General features: G+C 40.7%; 2 protein-coding genes and 1 long non-coding RNA gene across 3 annotated transcripts in view; 1 reads left to right on the top strand and 2 right to left on the bottom strand.

Moving 5' to 3' along the window:
- Positions 1-20,554, top strand: part of ANKRD33B (ankyrin repeat domain 33B) — a 62,387-nt gene that overhangs the window by 41,616 nt on the left and 217 nt on the right. Inside the window, exon 5 of the transcript XR_011807712.1 lies at positions 5,613-5,681. The gene's annotated coding sequence lies outside the window, so the exon portion shown is untranslated. The remainder of the gene's footprint in view (positions 1-5,612; positions 5,682-20,554) is intronic.
- Positions 50-12,116, bottom strand: LOC140001920 (uncharacterized). The gene is made up of 3 exons (XR_011807714.1): positions 1,637-12,116; positions 431-523; positions 50-308 (listed from the first exon to the last, which is right to left on the bottom strand). It is a non-coding gene; the product is annotated as an uncharacterized lncRNA (long non-coding RNA).
- DAP (death associated protein) overlaps positions 15,648-20,554 on the bottom strand; it is a 46,542-nt gene continuing 41,635 nt past the window's right edge. Inside the window, exons 3-4 of the mRNA XM_027451733.3 lie at positions 19,998-20,040; positions 15,648-18,296 (exon numbers count right to left, since the gene is read on the bottom strand). Coding sequence (XP_027307534.1) covers positions 18,177-18,296; positions 19,998-20,040 — 163 coding nt within the window. The 3' untranslated portion in view covers positions 15,648-18,176. The remainder of the gene's footprint in view (positions 18,297-19,997; positions 20,041-20,554) is intronic.

Raw genomic sequence — 20,554 nt, forward strand, 5'->3', positions numbered from 1 at the left:
GTGCAGGGGAGCAGGGAGGGGCAGGGGCACAGCTACCAGGTGGTGGAGGAGGAGAGAGAGGTCCCTGGCACGAGCTTGGCAGCTCCAAATGACATCTCGTTGGGTGAAACGCAGAGGTGACACCCTCTGACAGGTGTCCGTGTTTCTTCAAAGCCCCAAAGAAAGGAGCCTGGGCAGTTTTTTGGATGCTCAGGAAGGTCCCCGCCTGTCCCCTCACGCTGCTTCTGAGCCTGCTGTGGCCAGACCCAACGACCACCAGCAGCAGCAGAGCTGCTCAGGGGTGCCAGCTGTAAAGTAGGGCAAAAGATCTGCAAGAAACGGGAATTATCCTCACTTTTCCTCCTTTTAAATCATCACAGGTAGAGTTACAAACCAGTGCAGCCATCTGGGTCATTTAGAGAGGCTGTTCATTACTTAGTTAATTACTCACCAGGAGAGTGTATTCAGCAGAGACAGCGGCCGAAGAGGCAGCCAGCAGTCCTCTCCAGGCAAGCTGAGCTGGATTGACAGTTCTGCAGACTCTCTGTACAGTAAATTGTGCAATTAAACCTCCGAATTCCCAGTCACTAATGAAAAGTGCTAAGCTAACATTATTAGAGATAACAACCAGCAGAGGTAATCCCCGGGCAGAGAGGAGAGTGGACAAGAGGTAGTGGAGGCAATGAGGGGGGAAGAAAATGCATTGACAGTGCTGTCGTGCCTCTGATCTAAACCAATACTGGCTTTTTGACCCAGCCGTTTCTGGGTATTGTGCAGACAAGAGTTAAAAGCAGTCATAAAGGTTTGCTGTGGTCCACCAAGGAGTATATTACTCAAAAAAATGGGATTCAGCATGGGCCTTCTTCAGTATCTCCAAAGTTTCTCAGGGCTGGCTTTTCTACTTGTTTCAAGTAACCTTTTTCAGCACCTCTTCACACCTTGCTGAGCACAGAGTAATTGGTTTGTACAGCATATGCAAATACATTGACTTACTTTCTTAGAGGCGATGGTATAGATATTGAAATGTTTTAAGCTTCTTTTTAATTTAGACAATGAATACCCAGTAATATGTCACTGCAGTCATTAGGAGGCAAAAGTTACTGTTACAAAAAAAACAAACAAAAAAAAAACCAACAAGCAAAACCTCAACCCAAGCCCCCAGCCCCTCAGTTATCAGTTGTTATCAGTTGCTCTGATGTAATGTAGCTGCAGTATATATCCCACAGAACATGGTGTGGAGAAAAGAAAATAAACAGATTAGAAGTAATATGAAAAAAAGAGCTTATTGAATGGATAACGTACCCTATTGCCACCATGTCCAGTAGCTATCTCTTCCTTTGGTAACATGTACATTAAGTTTTTACAAGACAAACTTATCTTGTTCTTATTTATGCTAGAAACAAATGAGCTGATAGCCTGAATGGGGTCTGCTATGTCCCAGGATGCTCTTTTGGAGCTTTTTATCCAGCAATGCCTTTGGATGCAGAGTTATGAAAGACTTGATCTGAGATTGGGGAAAATGCCTTTGACAATGTCTTGAAACGAAGAGAGTCAAATAAACAGGCTGGCCATCAGGGACCCTTGTTAAAATGTAGAGTATCCAGTCTACCAAAATGTAATCTGTTCAGATGAGTACAAACTCAAACTAACAACCCACCTGCTGTTCCAAGAGTTGTCACCTCAGCGTAGCCAGCACTGCTTGCCTGCGTTGTTACCACACCGCCCATCCACCACGAAGAGGCAAGCAAGCAGTACTTTTTGATTCACAAACAACAACACTTAGGTCCTTCCATGGACTAAAGATGTTCAAGGCTACCAGGCCTGCCCTTTGGAGAAAAAAGAGGAGCAGGAGGCAAGGGGAAGCCTGCAGAGCCATGAGAGGCTGTTTGTAGGGCATGCACAGATCCAACAGTGAAAGCTTGAAAACAGCTCATTCAGAGCAGGAGACATCCAGTAACTGTATAGACACATTTCTGCTATTGCTCCTCCTTAAAGTCCAAAATCATTCCTTTATGTTAATAGGGAGGCCGAAGGTGATGAACACAAACCAACTTTAAATAGTTTGTGAGGCAACAGGTTCCTCATAAATAAAGCTCTTCAGCTGAATAACTCACACAGTCCTGTATCAGCTCAGTTCTACCAGGTTTTCCATGGGAGCTCTACAGGCTTTTTATCTGATCTTCCTGGGAGCACTGTTTCTCTAGGATCTCCCCCCACAACCCAAATCATAATAACGATAATAACAATAATAACAACAATAATAATGGAATGATAGAATATCCTGAGTTGGATAATAGTAATAATGATGATGATCATAATAATTGCAATGCTCATTTTAATTGGTATTTAAAAAAAATGCTCATCATCCCCACATAATGTTTCTCTCAAACCACTTCCTCTTCCTTCAGAAGGCTAAGGGAGAATCATTTCCAGGGAAAATTGTTTTGGAAAGCCCACCAAGGACTGGGAAATTGTATTAGGATATAGTGTTTGCAGTGTTTCTGACCACAAGTCTTGGGTCATCCAAGTAAGCAAAACATGTAACATTCATAGATAACTCCAAAGGTACGGCAGGGTGTCACGGTGCTAGAAAAGAGGCCTGGGTTACACAGAGCATCACCTGGTAGTTGAGAAGGTCCAACTCGTATTGCTCTGGAGAACAGGGATTTTCTTCTGCCTGGAGAATTCCTGAGTACAGTTAAATGCAGCGTTTAAGGAAAACCTCATAAGCTGTGCACTCCCTCTGCCTTGGGTGTAGAGCTGCTGACCACTAAGCATACATTTCATCAGCCAGAGCCACACTTAGACCAAGACATGCTTTATAATGCTAAATATTCTGAATAAGGACATCCCAAATGTGGTGAACTGAATGCCAGGGAACACCTTAATTCCCTGCCTTGTAATTAAATTATATTAATTATGCATGGTATTAAATTAAACCATACCCATAAAAATATCTGTAGGTAACACAGTCATACATTATTAATACATATAGTAGTAGAATTATATACTTAGCATTTATATATTCATATGTATTTACAATTTTTTTTTAATATACACATACAAAAGGCCTCTCACCTCCCAGCGATGATGTAGAGTGCTCCAATATGTTAATGGCGACCGTTGTAGGAAAGCCAGCAGTAAATAATTGTTCTGTAATAGCCTTTCATTCAGGCTATAATACAGAGGCTACAGAGAGAAAATAGACCAGCTGCCTTTTCACTGAACACTGTGGAGCTCTTGCATGGAAAAAAGGCAGGGGGTTCTGTGAAAAAATTATACTTCATTGGGTAATTAAAGTTTTTATGCATATTAATTTTGCCTAGTCAGGTTAAAATTTGGCACTTCTCTCTGCATGTTTGAATTCACAATGTTGTTAGCATTCTTTCATGGTTACAAAACCGCACAGAGGCTTGTGGATATTTAGCAGGCCAAATGCTTCTGGTTTGGGCTGCTCTTAGGAAAGCAGGAGAGGCTGGGGAAATGGTTTCAGGTGGCTTCTTCCCCTCTCCCACCACAGCAGCTTCCGACGTGAGTGGTAGTTTGTTTGCACAAGCCCTCCTCCCAGACAAATAAAAAATGAATGCAAGCCCCGAAGAGGCAAATGTGGAGAACCCACACCAGAAGGCTCCATCCTGGATGCATTTAGGCACCAATTGAACTGTGAGCACCAGTAAATGTGGATCAAGAGATGCTCCAGGTTCTCTGCCTAGTGTGTGCACATAAGGTATTTTTATCAGGGCTGTAGTAACCAAGACCTGCTCAGGGCAGTGTTAGCACCTGAGGTGTTTCTGAGGATCTGTACTCAAGGTGATAAAATATTTACATCCCAACTGCATCTGGCAACCGGATCTAAGGTTTCCCCATGCTTGCTGCTGCCGTATTGAAGCCAGTTTCTTTTAGAGGCTGGTCATGTTGGGATGATCTGCTTCATTATGTGACACAAATCAATACGTGGTTCAGTTAAGTAATTGCCCCACTAAAAGTCCTATTCCAACACAAGGTGAAACAGCATTTCAAAAGAATATACAAATGCAGTTGTGTTGAAAATAGACATGTTTTATTACCAGCTTGGCTGCTTTCCCAGGAAAGTGCAGTGAAATAGCTGCTGCTCAGGATTTGACCAGTTTCCATGGCCTTAGAAGTGATCGCTTTGACCACCTGGTATAATCTCAGGCTCCCCAAATGTATCATTAAAACTGAAATGAAACTCACTTTTGCTGAGCAACGGAACTGAACAGACTAACCGTGCTAGATTAATTTAGGCTTTTTTTTTTCCTTGAAAATTTGTTTTGCAAACTCGACTTCTGCTAAGAAACTCATTCAAAGAAGTACTCTGTGGATGTTTGACTTGATCATTTTTTTGCTTGTAGTTTCTGAAAACTATTTTTTATTCTGTATATGATGGATTGGATTAGCCTACTTTTTTTTTTTTTTTTTTTTTTTTTTTTTTTTTTTTTTTTTTTAATACATCCATGGGCACAACGAACAGCATTTGCATGTGGTTTCCCAGCCACCATGAGGCATCCCTCTCGGAGAGCCTATCTGGGCTTCCCTGGGGCTTTCTGCACCAGTGGTGCTACGAGTATTTATGAACCTTAAATTGAGCTGTCATAAGGCTTTCATGACTGACCTAGCTGCTGTGCTCAGACAAAAACAAGGCTAACATGCTGGACTTCAACTGCAAGTCAGCTCTCCAAAAAAGACATAACCAGCTACCTCAGTAAGGTCATGTCTGTATTTAAAATAAATAAATAGCAGCTGAACTTGTGTAAGTGAAGAGCTGAGTTGAACAAATAGGTACAACAAGCAACACACACTCTCTTATGTTGGTTTAAATCAGGCTAATACTCATTTGGCTTAATCTATCAGAAATAATTTGAGATTAAAGTGATATAAACCATTCTGAAATTACAGTTTCTAGACAGAGTGGTAGTTACTTCTTAACTAAATCGTTGGTGTTACTTTTTTTTTTTTTTTTTTTTTAATAGGGAGTGCTGCCCTTCCATGGGCAGAGGGCTTTACCCTCCTTTCCTGCTTGAGCTCTGGCTTGAGCCCTGGGCCCATCCATTTCATTTTCATAGAACCACAGAACAGCCTGGGCTGGAAGGGACCTTAAAGACCACCCAGTTCTGGCCCCCTGCCATGGGCAGGGACATCTCCCACCAGACCAGGCTGCCCAAAGCCCCATCCAGCCTGGCCTTGAGCACCTCCAGGGATGGGGCATCCACAGCTTCTCTGGGCAGCCTGTGCCAGTGCCTCACCACCCTCTGAGTGAAGAATTTCCTCCTAACCTGTAATCTAAATCTCCCCTCTTTTAGTTTAAAGCCATCTTCCCTTGTTCTGTCATTATCTTCCCAAGCAAAAAGTTGCTCTCCATCTTTTTTATAAGCCCCATTTAAGTATGGAAAAGGTGGATTAAGGTCTCCCTGGAGCCTTCTCTTCTCCAGGCTGAACATCCCCAGCTCTCTCAGCCTTTCTCCATAGGAGAGGCGCTCCAGCCCTCTGATCAATTTGTGGCCCTCCTCTGGACACATTCTAACAGGTCTACATCTTTCTTGGGCTGGGATGGGTTTTTCTTGTAGTTTTCATTTTTCCAGCAAGACAGCAAAGTCCTCGCTTCTCATCCACAGCCCATGAGCTCCTTGTTACACAGCAGAATTGCTACAGTCCTGCTCAGAGAGCTGCTCTTCTTCCATCAGGTAAGACACTGGCTTCATCTTTAATTCAAGGCTGTCTTTAGAGGATCACAGCCCCAGCTCAGGAACAAAGTGGGCCTGACAACAATCGGAGGCAGATGATGAAACATTAATCCATGCTTTTGTGACATCCAGGCTTGATTATAGTAATTCCCTGTTTGCAGGTCTTCCCAAGGCCGCCTCCTCCTACAAAGCGCAGCTTGTAGGGAAGTCAGCCATGGGGTTTAAACATGTCCTACAGACAAGCAGCTGCCCTCTGAGCCACCAATCTTAGAGCTTACTCAGAACCATCGATCAGTTCTTTATGTAAATGTATGCTGCAAGCAGAGCGACAGCAGCAGTTATTTTTAGCCACTAAAAAACATGTCTCAGGTTCAGGATGCGTCCTACCTGCATGAGAAAGAAATGGTGAAATCTATAAATGCAGTAGGAAAGCTCTGTCTCTTCCCTTCCTCAGCCCATCACCCCAGGATATGGAACATGTGCTACATTGGTCATGTTTCTTCAGACCCATGAGATAAAAAATGCACGTGCTTTCCCCAGAAAAACAGTAAGCTGACAGCATCTTAGGCCTGATCTTCCTGCTAACTGCTTTCCTCAGATAAATGAGATACTGAAAGCTTTGCTTAGAAATGCAAGGCTAAAAATTTTTGCCTCATATACCACCACCACACACCACGTTTTTGAATAGCTCCAACTTCTGGGGATTCCAGTGAGCTATTTAAGAGATTTATGAAGTCATGAAAGCAAAAGCCAGGTCTGTGCAGTCTAAATGACATTAAATCCCTGTGTTGCCATTTCCCATTAGCTAGACTCTTCTGCAATCCTCATGGCAGCCCAGAAGACACATCAGAGATGACACTTAGAAGGGATTTAAGTCAATTGGGGGTAGAGTGACAGAATGCACGGAGACAAGAGGGGGACAGATGGAGGCAGCAATCCAGCTGCAGCAACACATGAGATGAAGCCAAATTCTAATTTAACAGCAATTGTCTTCCACCAGGGTTATTTAAAAATCACATTAATGTATGGACATGAACTTTGAATCTTCCCAGGCAATTGTGGGTTTGCACCCACCCCAATAACCTTTGTATTTCTAGGCCCAGGGTGGAGCTCATTAAGTAGCATTGCCTTCTCTCATATAGCCCAAATGCCCCCCACATCCCACCAGGGCAGGGATATTTATTTTGCCGTAATTACCAAAACCAACCTGTCTAGCTGATAATACAGCTTGTGGAACAAGTAAAAGATGCTCTGAGCACGAATTGATACATGCTTTAGAATGAGATATTTCATTACTTCAGCCTGGGCAAGATCACTTTTTAAAAGCCATGCAGTATTCAAGCATCATCTTTCCTCAGCTACTTTGATTTTTATTTTTTTATTTTTTTTTCATAAATATAGCTGAGGCAGATGATGTTTGGATGGGGTTGTAAAAACTTCCTGTGCAGTGAGGGAGAATTGTGCGTGAGGATGAAGAAAGAGATGGGGAGCATGGCCCCAGGGACACTACAACCAGCTGAGCCCATCCCCTGTCACAAGATGCAGGACATGCAGCAGTTTTTCATCTGCTTTAAACGAAGTTATTGAATTAAATATAAAAAGAAATGCTACAGTCAGTACAGGAATCAGACATCTTATTTTGATATGGAGTATGTCTTACCCTGCCTTCAGCTTCAATTTTAATGATGCTGCCAATTGTCAGCTTCAGCTTTCAGAGTCAACAATGCCATTAAGATGCATGAGGAGTCTCTTGTTTCTCAGAAATGGTTTTTCAGGTGGCCTGCAAACTCCTTTATCAATGTGCTGGTGACACTGTTCACAATTTCAAGATAACATCATGAAAAGCCTTATGGTGGAAAGGAGGGGCAGCTGCAATTCTTGCTCACCAAGCTGCACCCACACCTCTGCAACAAGGTCTGTACCTGTGCAATCTTGCAGGAGAGGCTCACACCTTTCCTAGGGTTCCTTGAAAAGCACTTCTGCTAACATTAATTATACAGACATTTTTCCCTTGAGAAAATATCTGCTGAGTTAGGCAGTGAATGCTGGGATGCTGGCAGGGCATGGAGCTATTTAAAGGCCTTTACACATCTGTTTTCACAGGCAAACCCTATCAAATTGTAGCAATGACCACATGGATTTTACTGTTAAGCAATCAATTTTGATGAAAGATAACAAAAGCCTCCACAGAAATGGGCTAGAAATTCAGGTCCCTTAAAATCTGAGTCCATATTCTGAGTGCCACACTCCAGGCATTGCTGTAAACGCTGCTTACTGAGGGACTTGTGCATGCTTTTATTAAGCATCACCAAAAGACATTGCCATATGTGGTGGGTTACCCCATGCATTCTATGTGTGGTGCAAACTCTAAACATATACCGTGGTTTGGAGGCCAACACTTGTGTCCCCCCCCTTTCTTGCCAGCAGCTCCCCAGTAGCAAGCCTTCACAGTGTCTGCAGGGCTGGATGCTGCTGGACATCAGGAACACCCCATGTGCTGGGGCTGTCAGAGCTGCCTGAGCCTCACAGGCCATGCAAGATGTTGCCCAGAGCAGCGGCCCCCCCAGGCTCCTGCATCAATGGCATTTGGGTGTAAACCTCAGGGAGCCTCACCAAGGACGGATGCAGAGATCACGTTCTGGTTAAGACCAAGGGCTGTACATCACATCATTCCTACAGCTGACTGGAAGAGACCAACACACGGTGACTCATTTCTAATGGCAGAAGCTTTTGAGAAGACTCACAAACACTTTTGGGTACTTCAGAAGATCTTTTAGGCTTTGTTGCTGCTGATTGCTCAGATGATCAAAGACAGAATTGAAAATCCTCATCTTCGAGTATCTATTTGCTCTTTTCTCTGCTGTACAAATTTCTGTCATGCCTGGACTCTCCCTGTGCAGCTGAGGAAATTCTGTGGAAGCCAAAAGCACCTTTTCAGCATTACTGTTTATCCCCTTGCTGTCAGCTGGGATTTCAGCAGTATAGTTGCCTCCAGCAGGACAGCTCCAGTGAGGGTAAATTTCAGGGAAGTGGGACAGGGGAGTTTGGGATGGGGTCACCAGAAGACCACAGAACAGCCACCTTTTCTGCAAGAGCTGATGGGAAAGGTGAAGAAAATGGGATCTGTGCCTACAGGAATGATGAGGCTGGGCACGTGAAAGCTGCTAGTCCATCACACGTGTATTTCTCCCTCTCGCATGTTACACCATGATTTGCTTATCCTGAGTGCCTTAGACAAGGTAATTCTGACATATGATGTGAGTTGTATACACTTTTTTCTGAACTGCACCTTCCTTAAGATGTCTCGTGTCTGCTCCTCCCAGTTCCAACCTCAACAGGACCAGGTGCGTTTCAAAGAATGCCGCCTGTAACATTTCCCTCTCACAAATTCATGATTAAATCAGCTCAGTTTGCTTCCATGATCTTTTGGTAATATCCTCCCCAGATTTTGTCTGTCTGCCAAACCGTCCCTCATCAAATCCACAGAAAATGCCTATCTGGCTTCAGCGGTCAGTGGTGATTTCAAGGAGCGAAAAGACGTGTGCTCAGCGTGAGGTCTCTCTGGGTGCTCTTCCAGCCACTGCCTTTAAACACCCTGGACAAGCTCTCCCCTCAAAGAAACCTAGCCCAGCACCAAGCAGCCCCAGCTGCTATACCATTTGCAAGGCAGGTGTGGGAGCCAGGCCAAGGCATGGCATGGCAGCCTGTCCCTGAGAGATGCCGGCAGGTGGGACAGGCCTAGCGTTACATGCTGCTGCCTCCCGGGGACTCCAGGCTCAACAGGCTTGGCTCACAAGTTAAGTCCCTCTTCCTACCCCTTAGCTGGTGGTTTTTCAAAATATTTTTCTCCCTTGTTACTATTGGAAAAGTGTGTGAAGGAAAAGAAAGCCTCACCCAAATCAGCACTGATCAGACTGAAGTGATGCCGCAGCCAACTCCAGCAAATGCTGCCAGCAAGCTGCATGGGGACGGAGGATTTCTTCTCAAGAAGCATTTCTGTTAAGCATGCACGGTGAAAACAAGCCTGCCTCTCCTTTTACACTTGAACAGGTTTTGCTGCACAGCTGATGGAAAGCAAAAAGTCTTCAGCCGCACTGGTATTAATGCCAGGAAACATAGCTGAAAATACACAGGGCTCATATTCATTGCTTGGAGCTTACATTACCCATTAGAACTATAATGCTATCGAAGTAATATTCTCTATTTACATCAGCACTAGCATTTTACCATGAGTGCATATCATAAGCTAGCAAAAAGCAGTGGCCCATAATGAACACAAAAGTGCCATCTTTAGACACCTTTCAGCGCGCTAGTGCCAGGTCACTAATGCTGTTTAGAATTGCTTCTCAGGGTAATTGGTGCGCCTCTTATTCCTGAAGTGCTGTGCTTTAATCTTTTCACTCCATAATCTCAGCTCCTTATGGACAGCCACAGAAATATTCTTATTTTCAGAACATAAAGGACAATAAATCAGGAGTGAAGTTCCCGCTTGATTCTGACTATTAAAAGCCTTTCAATAGTACCTATTTCTGGGCTGAGCAGGTACTTTGCCAATTGCTTTGCAGTCTTGCTTGGTCATAGGATAAGCAAAAAGTGAAGCCTGAAGTTAAAAGAAACTGAAGAACAATAAACCTGGGACTGCTTTTGTAGATTAAATTGGGTTTCTTACCGTGCCTCAGAAAAACGACTGTGGTAAGACTTACATTTCTGCTGAGATATACGATATACTTATTTATTAGGATTAGCAAAAATCAGGGAATTTTTCCCTAGTTATTAAAATCAGGTAATACCGAATTATATAACATGTATGCATAAATATATGTACACCTACATATTATATGAGTGATTATTTTGCTTCCTGTCTAGCAGGCTAATTTACTCCACACTATGTTGTTCAATCTTTTCCAAAATAACTTTTTTTTTTTTTTCCACTAAAAACATCTTTTTTTTCTGAAGTTGCTATTCCAGCAAGGATCATTGCATAGACAGAGCTCCTGACTCCAAGGAGCTCTGTTAGTTCCCATCCTCTGTTTTCAAAATCCTGAGACCTAGGCAATGAGACACTGGGCTTCTATTTTACATGACAAATTTTGTTTCACTCCCTGAAACCAGGGTTTTACAGCACATTTGGGAGTCAGCAAGAAGCCCAGAAGCCAACATTAGTGCAGTGGTTTAGTAGCCACCAAGCCCCAGAACTGAAGCAAATAAAGTTGTCTAACACTGACATCCCTCTGCAGAGCTCCACAAGAGTAATGCACATAAAGCAAAAGGTCTGCCCTCAAGATTTCTCTTCCACCATTTTTCAGGTTGATAGGCTTACGAGGTCTGAGAAGTGAGACATTTGGAGGTCCATATTTTAGTTTGTGTAAGATCTAGCTTGACACTCCAGTCCTGCAAAACAAACCTGAAGTTAGCTTTAGGCCTTGGAGAATATCACTGATTTAAGCAGGACTCCCTAAATACAAAGTACAAATCCTCTCTGAAAAATCAGTAGCCTTCACAGGATGCAAAAATACTATTTTGCATTACAGAAACCTGAATCTGTAGGAATCATCAATCCTCTTAAGATAGATCTGGTGTTAACATGTTGTGCACTGACCTGGGGGCTGGCAGAGGATTCTGCCTTTTAACCTGCTCCCGGATGAACAAAGTCACACCTTTTACACGGGGCCAACCATCCGTGGGTGACACACGCCGTGCACAGTGACAGCCAGGAAAAAGGCTGTCTATAAACTAACCAAATGCCAGGAACCTAGGAGAGAGGCACGTTCGGAGTCACGATAAATAGTCAGATCACGCTCTATACTTTCCATAAATATTTATCTTAGAAACAATTGGCTAATGGTGAACCAGCTATTAGCATGTAAAGCAGAGCTCTTCCACTACAAAGTATAGGTTTCCAGTGTGTACGTTTTAGGAGCTATTTGGCACGGTGAAAAGCAAGGCTGTGTGTTTAACAAACGTCCTCATAATAGGCTGAATTGAAAGGCTTATTTAAGGTTTCAGCCTTTCATTCCTGACCCCTCCAGCTGTCACAATTGTCATATCAGCAGCAGTGGGCTGATGTTTATTCTGTTCTGGATGATAAATCAGGCCCTAAAAAAGAACTCTTGCATTTGCTATTCATTATATTTTACCCAGCAAGTAGGGATTAAGTGGGGAATCTGCTTCTAATGTATTTTTTATTAGCAACTCGGATTTAAAGCAGTGAAAAGGTACCTGCAAGAAGGATGTCAAAGGTGTTCATCCAAGCTACGCGTTCCTAGGAATCTGATCTCACTTTGTTGAAAGCACCTGGGATGAATAAAATATTAGATCTTAGGTTCTAAATCTGACTACTTTCTTTCTTTGTAGGTATACACACACACACTACAATATTAATTAGGTCTCACTTCAACTGAAATACATCTCAATCCCACAGCGTACATGTGTGTACACCCAGTGCTGGCTCTTGCAGCAAAGAGAATGCATTTCTTTAAATCTTTTGGGTTAAAAGAACCGTAAGGTTGATAAAATTTGTTTGCATTTGTAGATTTTCCTCATCCAAAGTTCTCTCCCATGCAAAAAGATTCAAGGCCATGTAGATTTATGGATCAATGAATTGTATGTTTAGTCCAAAATTAAGCAGTGCAAACTGTGGTTGTTGTGTACTATAGGAAATGGTCAGTGTCTGGTCCTGAAACATGATGAAAGCTCAGTTTTTTTTCTCTCGTGATCTTCTAAGAGCACTTTCGCAGAACACTACTGAATTAACTACTAGACCCAAAGCCAGGATAGTTGCTGTGTTTTTTAATGCATTTGCTTCTCCGTGTGTACAAAAGCGACGTCAGTATCTTTCTGAACATGGTTTCAGACATCCACCGACACCTGACACATCTACCAAAAGTGACTGGTAAGAAGTTATTTTACTCCCTTTCATAACCTGATGCTTGTCAGCCAAACTGAAGGATAAAACACATTTTGCTGAACCAGCTTTAGGCACAACAATGTGAGAATATAACAAAGGTAATCCATGTGTCCTACTCTTGGCTGGAGAGAGCTCACAGCTCGTTAACAGCTAAACGATTTTTATAATCCTTAAAATCACTGTGGATTACAAATGCTTTTCTTTTTTAAAGCTGGGAGTGACCTACAGAACCCTAGCCACTTGAGTTTTCTAAAAATACCTTCAATACAAGCTGGGCAGCAGAGATTATATTACAGGGGGTCCTTTCAAGGTCACTTGCAAGATTTATGCTTGCAATGGCTTTAACGCCTGTGTTTCAGTATTATCCCAACCTGGCAGGGTTGGGAGTGAATTTTGGGAAAAAAAAAAAAAGTCAGCAGCGTCCATGTGTGCCTGTCAGCTCCAAGTAATATAAAATTATATTTAAGATTGTATTCTGTTCTCACCTGAAATCAGCACCCTCAAAGTAAAGGGAACAGTCTTTGTAACATACTTCATTGATGGAGTGCTTTGTAAAATGTAACACATTCCACCTCTCCTCTGGGGCTTCCTATCTACACACCCATGTTAACATTTTATGAGAAGACTTGCAGAAATAATATACACCAGATGCAGTCTCTTTTCTGATGCAAGATGAGGAAAACCAATAAATGTGTTCTTAAAGGCAACCCAAGAATAGAGCAACAAGCAAACTACAAGACTCTGCCTTCTTAAGAAAAACCTGTACATGCCAGAGGTGTCAGAGAAATTCTCAGGAAAAAAAAAAAAAAGGAATTCCATAGGAGAGTAAGTTAAGTACCTTTACTAATTATACATAATACAATCCTGCACAACACTTACCAATGCTACACCGACCACGTACATTATTTTTAACCATCTGTTGAGGAAGTTTGAAGATTCACCACTGTAGGCCTGACTCAGTTTCTTCTCTAGGCTCTTACGGACAATATAATCTGGATTCCACTTTACTGATAAAGCAGATGTTATCTGTAACCACTTGTGTGTTGAAGACATTTCAATGAAGACATTTCAACCTTATGAGCATGGAGGTTTGTGCACAAAAAAACCCACACAGCTACATCTCTTCCTGCTCTAACATTAACTGCACCCTTACTGACAGACCCACATTTTCCCAAATGCAATGAATATATCCTAATCGTAAAGGTCAAAGCATTGACCTAGAATTCTATCTCATTTAAACTTGATATACCAAAACCTGAAGGGGACACAACAAGTGGTTTAGTTTATAGGTTCTAGCTGAGGATTTCCAAAGACGGTGAGAAAAGCAGTGACAGCACAAAGAACCCTTTTTATGTTCGGTATGACTGACTATATAGGTCATTGAGGCTAGGCGTCAAATACTGACCAGGGAGAACAACATCCCTAATGTTAATATATATATATATGTATATATTAATTAATATAGACAAAATTTGTGATAATTTGAATAATCACAATAATAATTTGAAATTTGAGGGATTATATTCAATACAGACAATAACGCTCTTTATAAATACATTAAAGGAGGCTGTAGAGAGGTGGGGGTTGGTCTATTCTCCCACATGCCTGGTGACAGGACAAGGGGGAATGGGCTAAAGTTGCGCCAGGGGTGTTTTAGGTTGGATATTAGGAAGAACTTCTTTACTGAGAGGGTTGTGAGGCATTGGAATGGGCTGTCCAGGGAACTGGTGGAGTCACCATCCCTGGAAGTCTTTAAAAGACCTTTAGATGTTGAACTTAGCAATAAGTATAGGTTTAGTGTTAGTGTTAGTCAGTGCTTGTTAGTGTTAGGTCAGAGGTTGGACTCGATGATCTTGAGGTCTCTTCCAACCTAGATAATTCTGTGATTCTGTGATTCTGTGATACCCTCCTCCTCTGTGAAGACTGTAAGCATTCATTCAGAATAATGTTGTTCTAAAGTTACAAAAACTTACATGCAAACCATCCCCTTCACCTCTGTATGAAAGATATTGTTAGGAACATTTTCATTAAAGAGTTAAGGAGCACGTAATAATTATACTACCATGAATAAGAGTCTAAGACTTCCGTTTCAGTCTATCCAGTGAGAAAATGTTAAGCCATACTGTTAAAATTAGAAGTAAATAAACTCTAATTACTACTAACTGCTGAAAACAGGGCCATGGTACTTGGAATAATTATGGACAACTCAATCAACAAGCATGCCAGATGTCACACCCAAGTATTTTTCCAAAATTTAATGAAAGAAGACAGTTTTTGAACAATGTAGTACATGACTACTGAGGCTAAGGAGCTAATATTGTAATAGTCTCAATAAAGCAAGTCTATCATATTTGTACTGTGAGGTATCCTTTATGTTTATTATATACACACTAACCATATACTAAATATAGGTAGCCAAAAATATCAGAAAGCTTCCAAAAACCCTGTGGTCACTTATCCAAAGTCTTATGTGAATCACTTGCATAATGGCATGTACAATGCAATGTTACCACTAGTATTACAGGAAGCCTGCCAACTCTTCTGGTTATAAAATTTTCATTTCTGAAAGAAGACTAGGACTTGAAAAGTAGCAGAAAATGTTAAATCTCATTTCCTTTACCATACTGATTTATTACCAGTCTAAGATTCTATACCTTGGCAAAGACCTAGTGGGGAAGCTCCAATTTCATAGTGGAAGACAGCAACTTGCCTTCTAGTTGGAAGAATTCAAAAACAGTTCATCCACTATGTCATAAAACCTCCTAATAATTTTCAATAACTATAAAATGTTGATTAGTCTTGTGGCATTCTGTACTAAAATTCCATAAAACCCACAAAACTCCACCCTGATTTGCACTGTGCTTATAGAAAAATGAGCCCAATATACAATCTCATGCTTTATTGCATTATTGTCACTTTGACAGTCCCAGAAAATTTCTTTTGAAATCATTTAATATTAATATCTGAACACCTGCTGTGCAATATGTTATTGTGACATATTTACTTACTTAGAAAGTATAATAATCACCAGTATAATAATCACTAGTAGACAATCCAGATCACCAGTTATGATTCTTTATTCTCAGCAAGGTAACACTTTGGTAAGGCAACCTATGCATCAACATGGATACCTTCCAACAAAACAGAATATGCTTTCATACAGAGACATTTTCTAACTGTATAGGAATTCCTGCACTCTAAAAGGCACTAAAGCTATCTTGGGAGTCATACTCCATTGTACAAACGTATATATATCCATCTAAGTAATCACAGACAAAATTCAGATACTGTCTATATATGCTGTATATATATATTGCATTAACAACCAGGAGCAGTTTGTAAGTCAAAAGCACCTGTATTCGCAATTTTTAATAAAAGGCTAGAAATACGGTGTTGCTTGCAAAAGGTAGAAACACACATTTGTACCTGCTGTTACTAGACACAGAGTAGAGGTATCCAGCCCCACAAAATTCTGTGCAACTATACCAAAGTACATTTAGTTTTCCACTACAGTTAATAGAGTCGAGAGTGATTCAAGTTGTCTTGAAAATGTTGGTCACGTCATATGCACACTGACTGTTTTGACTACATTATTGTCTACAGTTTGAGTGTAGACACTACTTTAGATGTAGACACAAAACTAGAGCTGAATCCCATCCACGTCATTCCCAATCATGGTCCATGCACTATAGTGCAATCAATAGGCCCATGCACTATCAATGAGATGCCACCCCTTGCTGTCCTGAATCTTGCAAATGTTCCTGCCAGTGCATCAGCTCACATAAATATTCCACAAGGTTCAACGATTCTACCTTTATGAATAAATTACTCATTTGTGAATCACTCAGACACTCATGAGTGGCAATGAACAAGGCCTCAGAAGTACCGACATCAGAAACAAAGCATATTTAAAAATTATGCATATTCTAATACAGAATAATTCTTAAAACCAATGTTCTCATTCTCTAAGACAAGTAGTCATCTAATTAAATTGAAAATAAGGACTGCATACATGGATTGTACATCCCTCCCTGGGTGCAGAATAAATATATGCATGCATGCCTATCCTTTGTAGAACACCTTTTCCATTTCAAGCCTACAAAGAGATGGACGTATCAGGTCCCTTTTACCTACATGAAGTGAGTTATTTTGCTTGTGAAATGGGCCATATTTCACAGAATTGTTGTTTTAAATCAGTTATTCAAAGAATAATTATTGAAACTGCAGATATTTAAGGAAAATCCTAAAGAAAATTGTTTTGAAACCCCCCCTTCACTGTTTTTCCTAATATTTGGTTTTAAACATAAATGAACTAGTAAAGCACCAAGTGATGACAAACTTTAACTAAGCTGGCAGGTAAATGATTGCAGAGCTAGCTCCTGTACCCAGTTTTTGAGGATGTTAGAAGTTTTATGAACCTACGTAGACGGCATTAAAACCTGCATTGTATTTATAGTCAGTTAAAAACAGAAGTACACTTTAAAAATGTAGGTGGAATATTTAAAAAAATATTTTTCCTGGGTTTTATAGAGATGAGTTGTAGAAGGAAGATGATAGAGCTTGTGATTTTTTTCTTTTTGAACTGTGTAATGAAAAGATGTGATTATGTGGCCTAACCTAATCCAATTGCTTTATCTTAAAGGTAACTTTTATTCCCTTGTACCATATTATTGTCCTTACAATAAAGAAAGAATGCACAACAGAGGTTGGGTCATAAACCTAAACACATTTAATGATGTTACCACTTATCTTCCAACAGTGATCTCAAAGTGTAATTTAAAAAAGAAACCAGATTTTTCTTCAGTTTATTTTAAGTTCAGCTCTGGAAGGTCCTGAACTGCTTCAGCTTGTTATTAGAACTGAGAAATTACCACCTCATAAAAATACAGGCCGCAGCGGGACCCATGAGATCACAGATCGGTCATCTACAGCAGCAGCGTACTTGAAACTCTGACTGCTTCTCCCTCTCCATTCCACAGACCTCTGTACGTGCAGAGCCTGCACTGAAGAATTTCAGCAAGATTATGAGTGCGAAGGGGTAGAAAGAGGATTCAACTGGATTTCTATCCAATTGAGAATGTATTTGGACCCTTTTATCATTTCACTAGTTCAAATCAGAGGGCACAGCCACTGACACCTAACATCTTAGGAAGCTATCTATGGAATCTGTCTGTCTCACACACAAACTCCCTCCAGATAATAAAAGTACCAGTACAAGAGGGTTGTTCCGTACTGATTTAGCATAAAAACTACATAACTATCTGCTATTGTAATGCCAGAACTAAAAGTACAAGCTTTAAGCTCATTAATCATATTCATACTAAAGTTTTGTCTTGGCAGTAAGAGAGTCTTGTCAAAAAATCCCACCCTTGATCAGCAAATACTAAACAGAGAAGGGGAAAATTCTCCATCTAGTATATCAACTGAATGTCTTCGTTCTTATTAGCCCTTTGGAATTAAAGTAAAAGGAACAGAATATCATTTTAGGCGTCAATATTACAGATTTGATAGTGTAAATCGTTAAGTGTCATTGTCTTCTCTCAAACATGTTCACTGATGGCAGTTTGTCTGAGATTTTGATGAAGAGCTCACTTGCGAGGTTGGTGAATATGCTGCTTGACGTGTTGAGGGTGAGGAAGCTTTTCCACAGAAGGATGTGGTTTCTGATGAGCCACCTGAGCTGCAGCTGGAGGGAAGTCCTTATCACCCTGTTTGAAGAACACATCAGGAAAAATTTAAGACACCTTAGATCCCTATGTTCCAGTGCAAGTGGATATAATTTTTTTTTTTTTAAATGTAAAGAGCAGATGCAAAACAGTGCCACATATTCCTCTAAGTCTCCCTGTACACGTAGTATCTTGCTATTCTTTCAGACAAGTTCAAAGTTTCACTTGCACAGATTTAGCTTCTTCCAATTATACATGTACATAGCACCAGAGAACACAGCATCTTAAAGCAATCCAATGGGAAAAAATAAAACAAAACATTTTATCTTCAGCATTTAATAGATGCTTGTGCTAAGTCACTCTTCACTGTCTCCGTAGAGTCAGATCTATTCAATGTATTTGGTTTTCACAACACAGCAAGAAAGAGGAACTATTTCACAAATAATCTAAGGCAGCTTGAGAAATGACCTGCACAGGAAAACCAACTGTAGAAATGCTAGTTCTGTAGGAAGAAAGGCAGGATCTAAAACTACTTTTGACTCAAATATTGGAGCTCCCTAGCTTTTAAGTTTAACTTGCTCTTCTAACAAGGTCTGTTAGTCTTAGTTCTCACTTGCTACTGTTCTACAGTATCAGTTCACATGTAATCCTCATGTCAGCAACTTAGAACTTTCTTTTCTAGGGTCAGTCCCATGAAGTTTTCATAAAGCAGTGGGAAACAACTTCCCTCAGTCCTCAGTGACAGGGAGAGAACAGCACTGCAAATTCTGTTTGGAAAATGGGACAAACACAGGCAAAAACAGTCTGTATTCCATGGGTTCATGGGGTGACAGTGTTACACAGAAATATTTTGTATAAAGCAGACACTTCAGATTGCCTGGTTCACACCTGACCCCATTCCGACCTACTCCAAATTCTTTACTTCTACTCTGCCAGCATTTTATTTTTATCTTAATCACTAGGTTAGCTTTTTATATTTTTTCTACTTTGTTCTCTGCTCCAAGCTGCTTCTAATTTTCAAACACCTCTTCTCAGAATTAACATTTTCTACCTTCTTTCCCCTTGATGCTGTTCTGCCTTTTCCATACCTCTCTGACCCCTCACACCCTGTTGTCTCAAACAGAAGATGCAAGTGCAGCTCTTCTCTGACTTGTTTGTAGACATGTAAACCACCTTACACACCCTAGTGATAACCATCATGTAAAGCCAAGGTAAAAAACCCTATACACAAGGCACGAATTACTGACCAGATAATTAATGGCTTGTTAATACTGATGATTAAGCTTATGGATTTCCAGGTCTTCCTTGTTGTTAAAGGTCAGGGAACAAACACCTAGAACTCCCTGTACCGCAAGGCACATAGGGTAGCTCCGTGTCTTCAAACATGTGCCACCACAGGCAGAAGTGCTGCTCCTCATCACAGGTCAAACTGTAGCAGCAGGCTTACATGCAATTGCCTTTAAAGACAGGAATGCAGTAATATCTGCCTTAGATATGAAAAGAAGATCCAATAAACTTTAAGTGCTGAAATTAAAACAGTGGAAGCCATTTCAATAATTTCAATTTCACACAAAACCCAGACAGAATGCTCAAAGGGACTGAAACAAATGTAGAAACCATAAAGCTCTTTATAATAAAAGAGAAAGGGGAATGAAAAAGATTAATTTTGTTCTGATCAGTAATAATTCTGAAAAGCCTACAATCATTTTCCTATGGCTGAAAGAAATTTAATGATAATCTTACCCGAGCAATGACACCAGAGATGAACACCGTTGGCTTAGGTGGGCTGAAAAAAAAAATAAAAGGGATTACTTTCACCAAATATTTAGAAGATAAAAAATCAAAAGCATGTCACACAAAATGAAAAAAAAAAAAAGTGGCATTTTTGGCAATTAATGTTTCAAATAAGAAAAATTTCCTCTTCCAATGACTTTTGCCTTATTACAGCCAAGAACACAGATACAGACCTGTATGTTTTGACTGCTCTTACTTCATGTTAATTGAGAGACAGCAGTGAAAGGCTAGTCTGAAAGCTTACTTTGTTACTTAAAGCTGAGAGTCTTGGTTTGGTTCCATTGGTTTATTAATCGTCCAATTTTATATATGAGCTGCCTCCAGTATGCTTTGGGCTTAGTATATTTGTATTGCAAGAAAAAATGGAAACTGCAATGAGACTAAACTTGCTGCTGTTATGGAAAATAAAATAAAATCCAACTTTATATAAGTCAGTCAAATGAATTACGATTCCGAGTCTTAGAAAAAACAAGACCTAATACTTTAAATCACAGACTTTAAAGCAG

The sequence above is a fragment of the Anas platyrhynchos genome, chromosome 2 (genome assembly GCF_047663525.1).
Source record: "Anas platyrhynchos isolate ZD024472 breed Pekin duck chromosome 2, IASCAAS_PekinDuck_T2T, whole genome shotgun sequence".
Classification (NCBI taxonomy): Eukaryota; Metazoa; Chordata; class Aves; order Anseriformes; family Anatidae; genus Anas; species Anas platyrhynchos.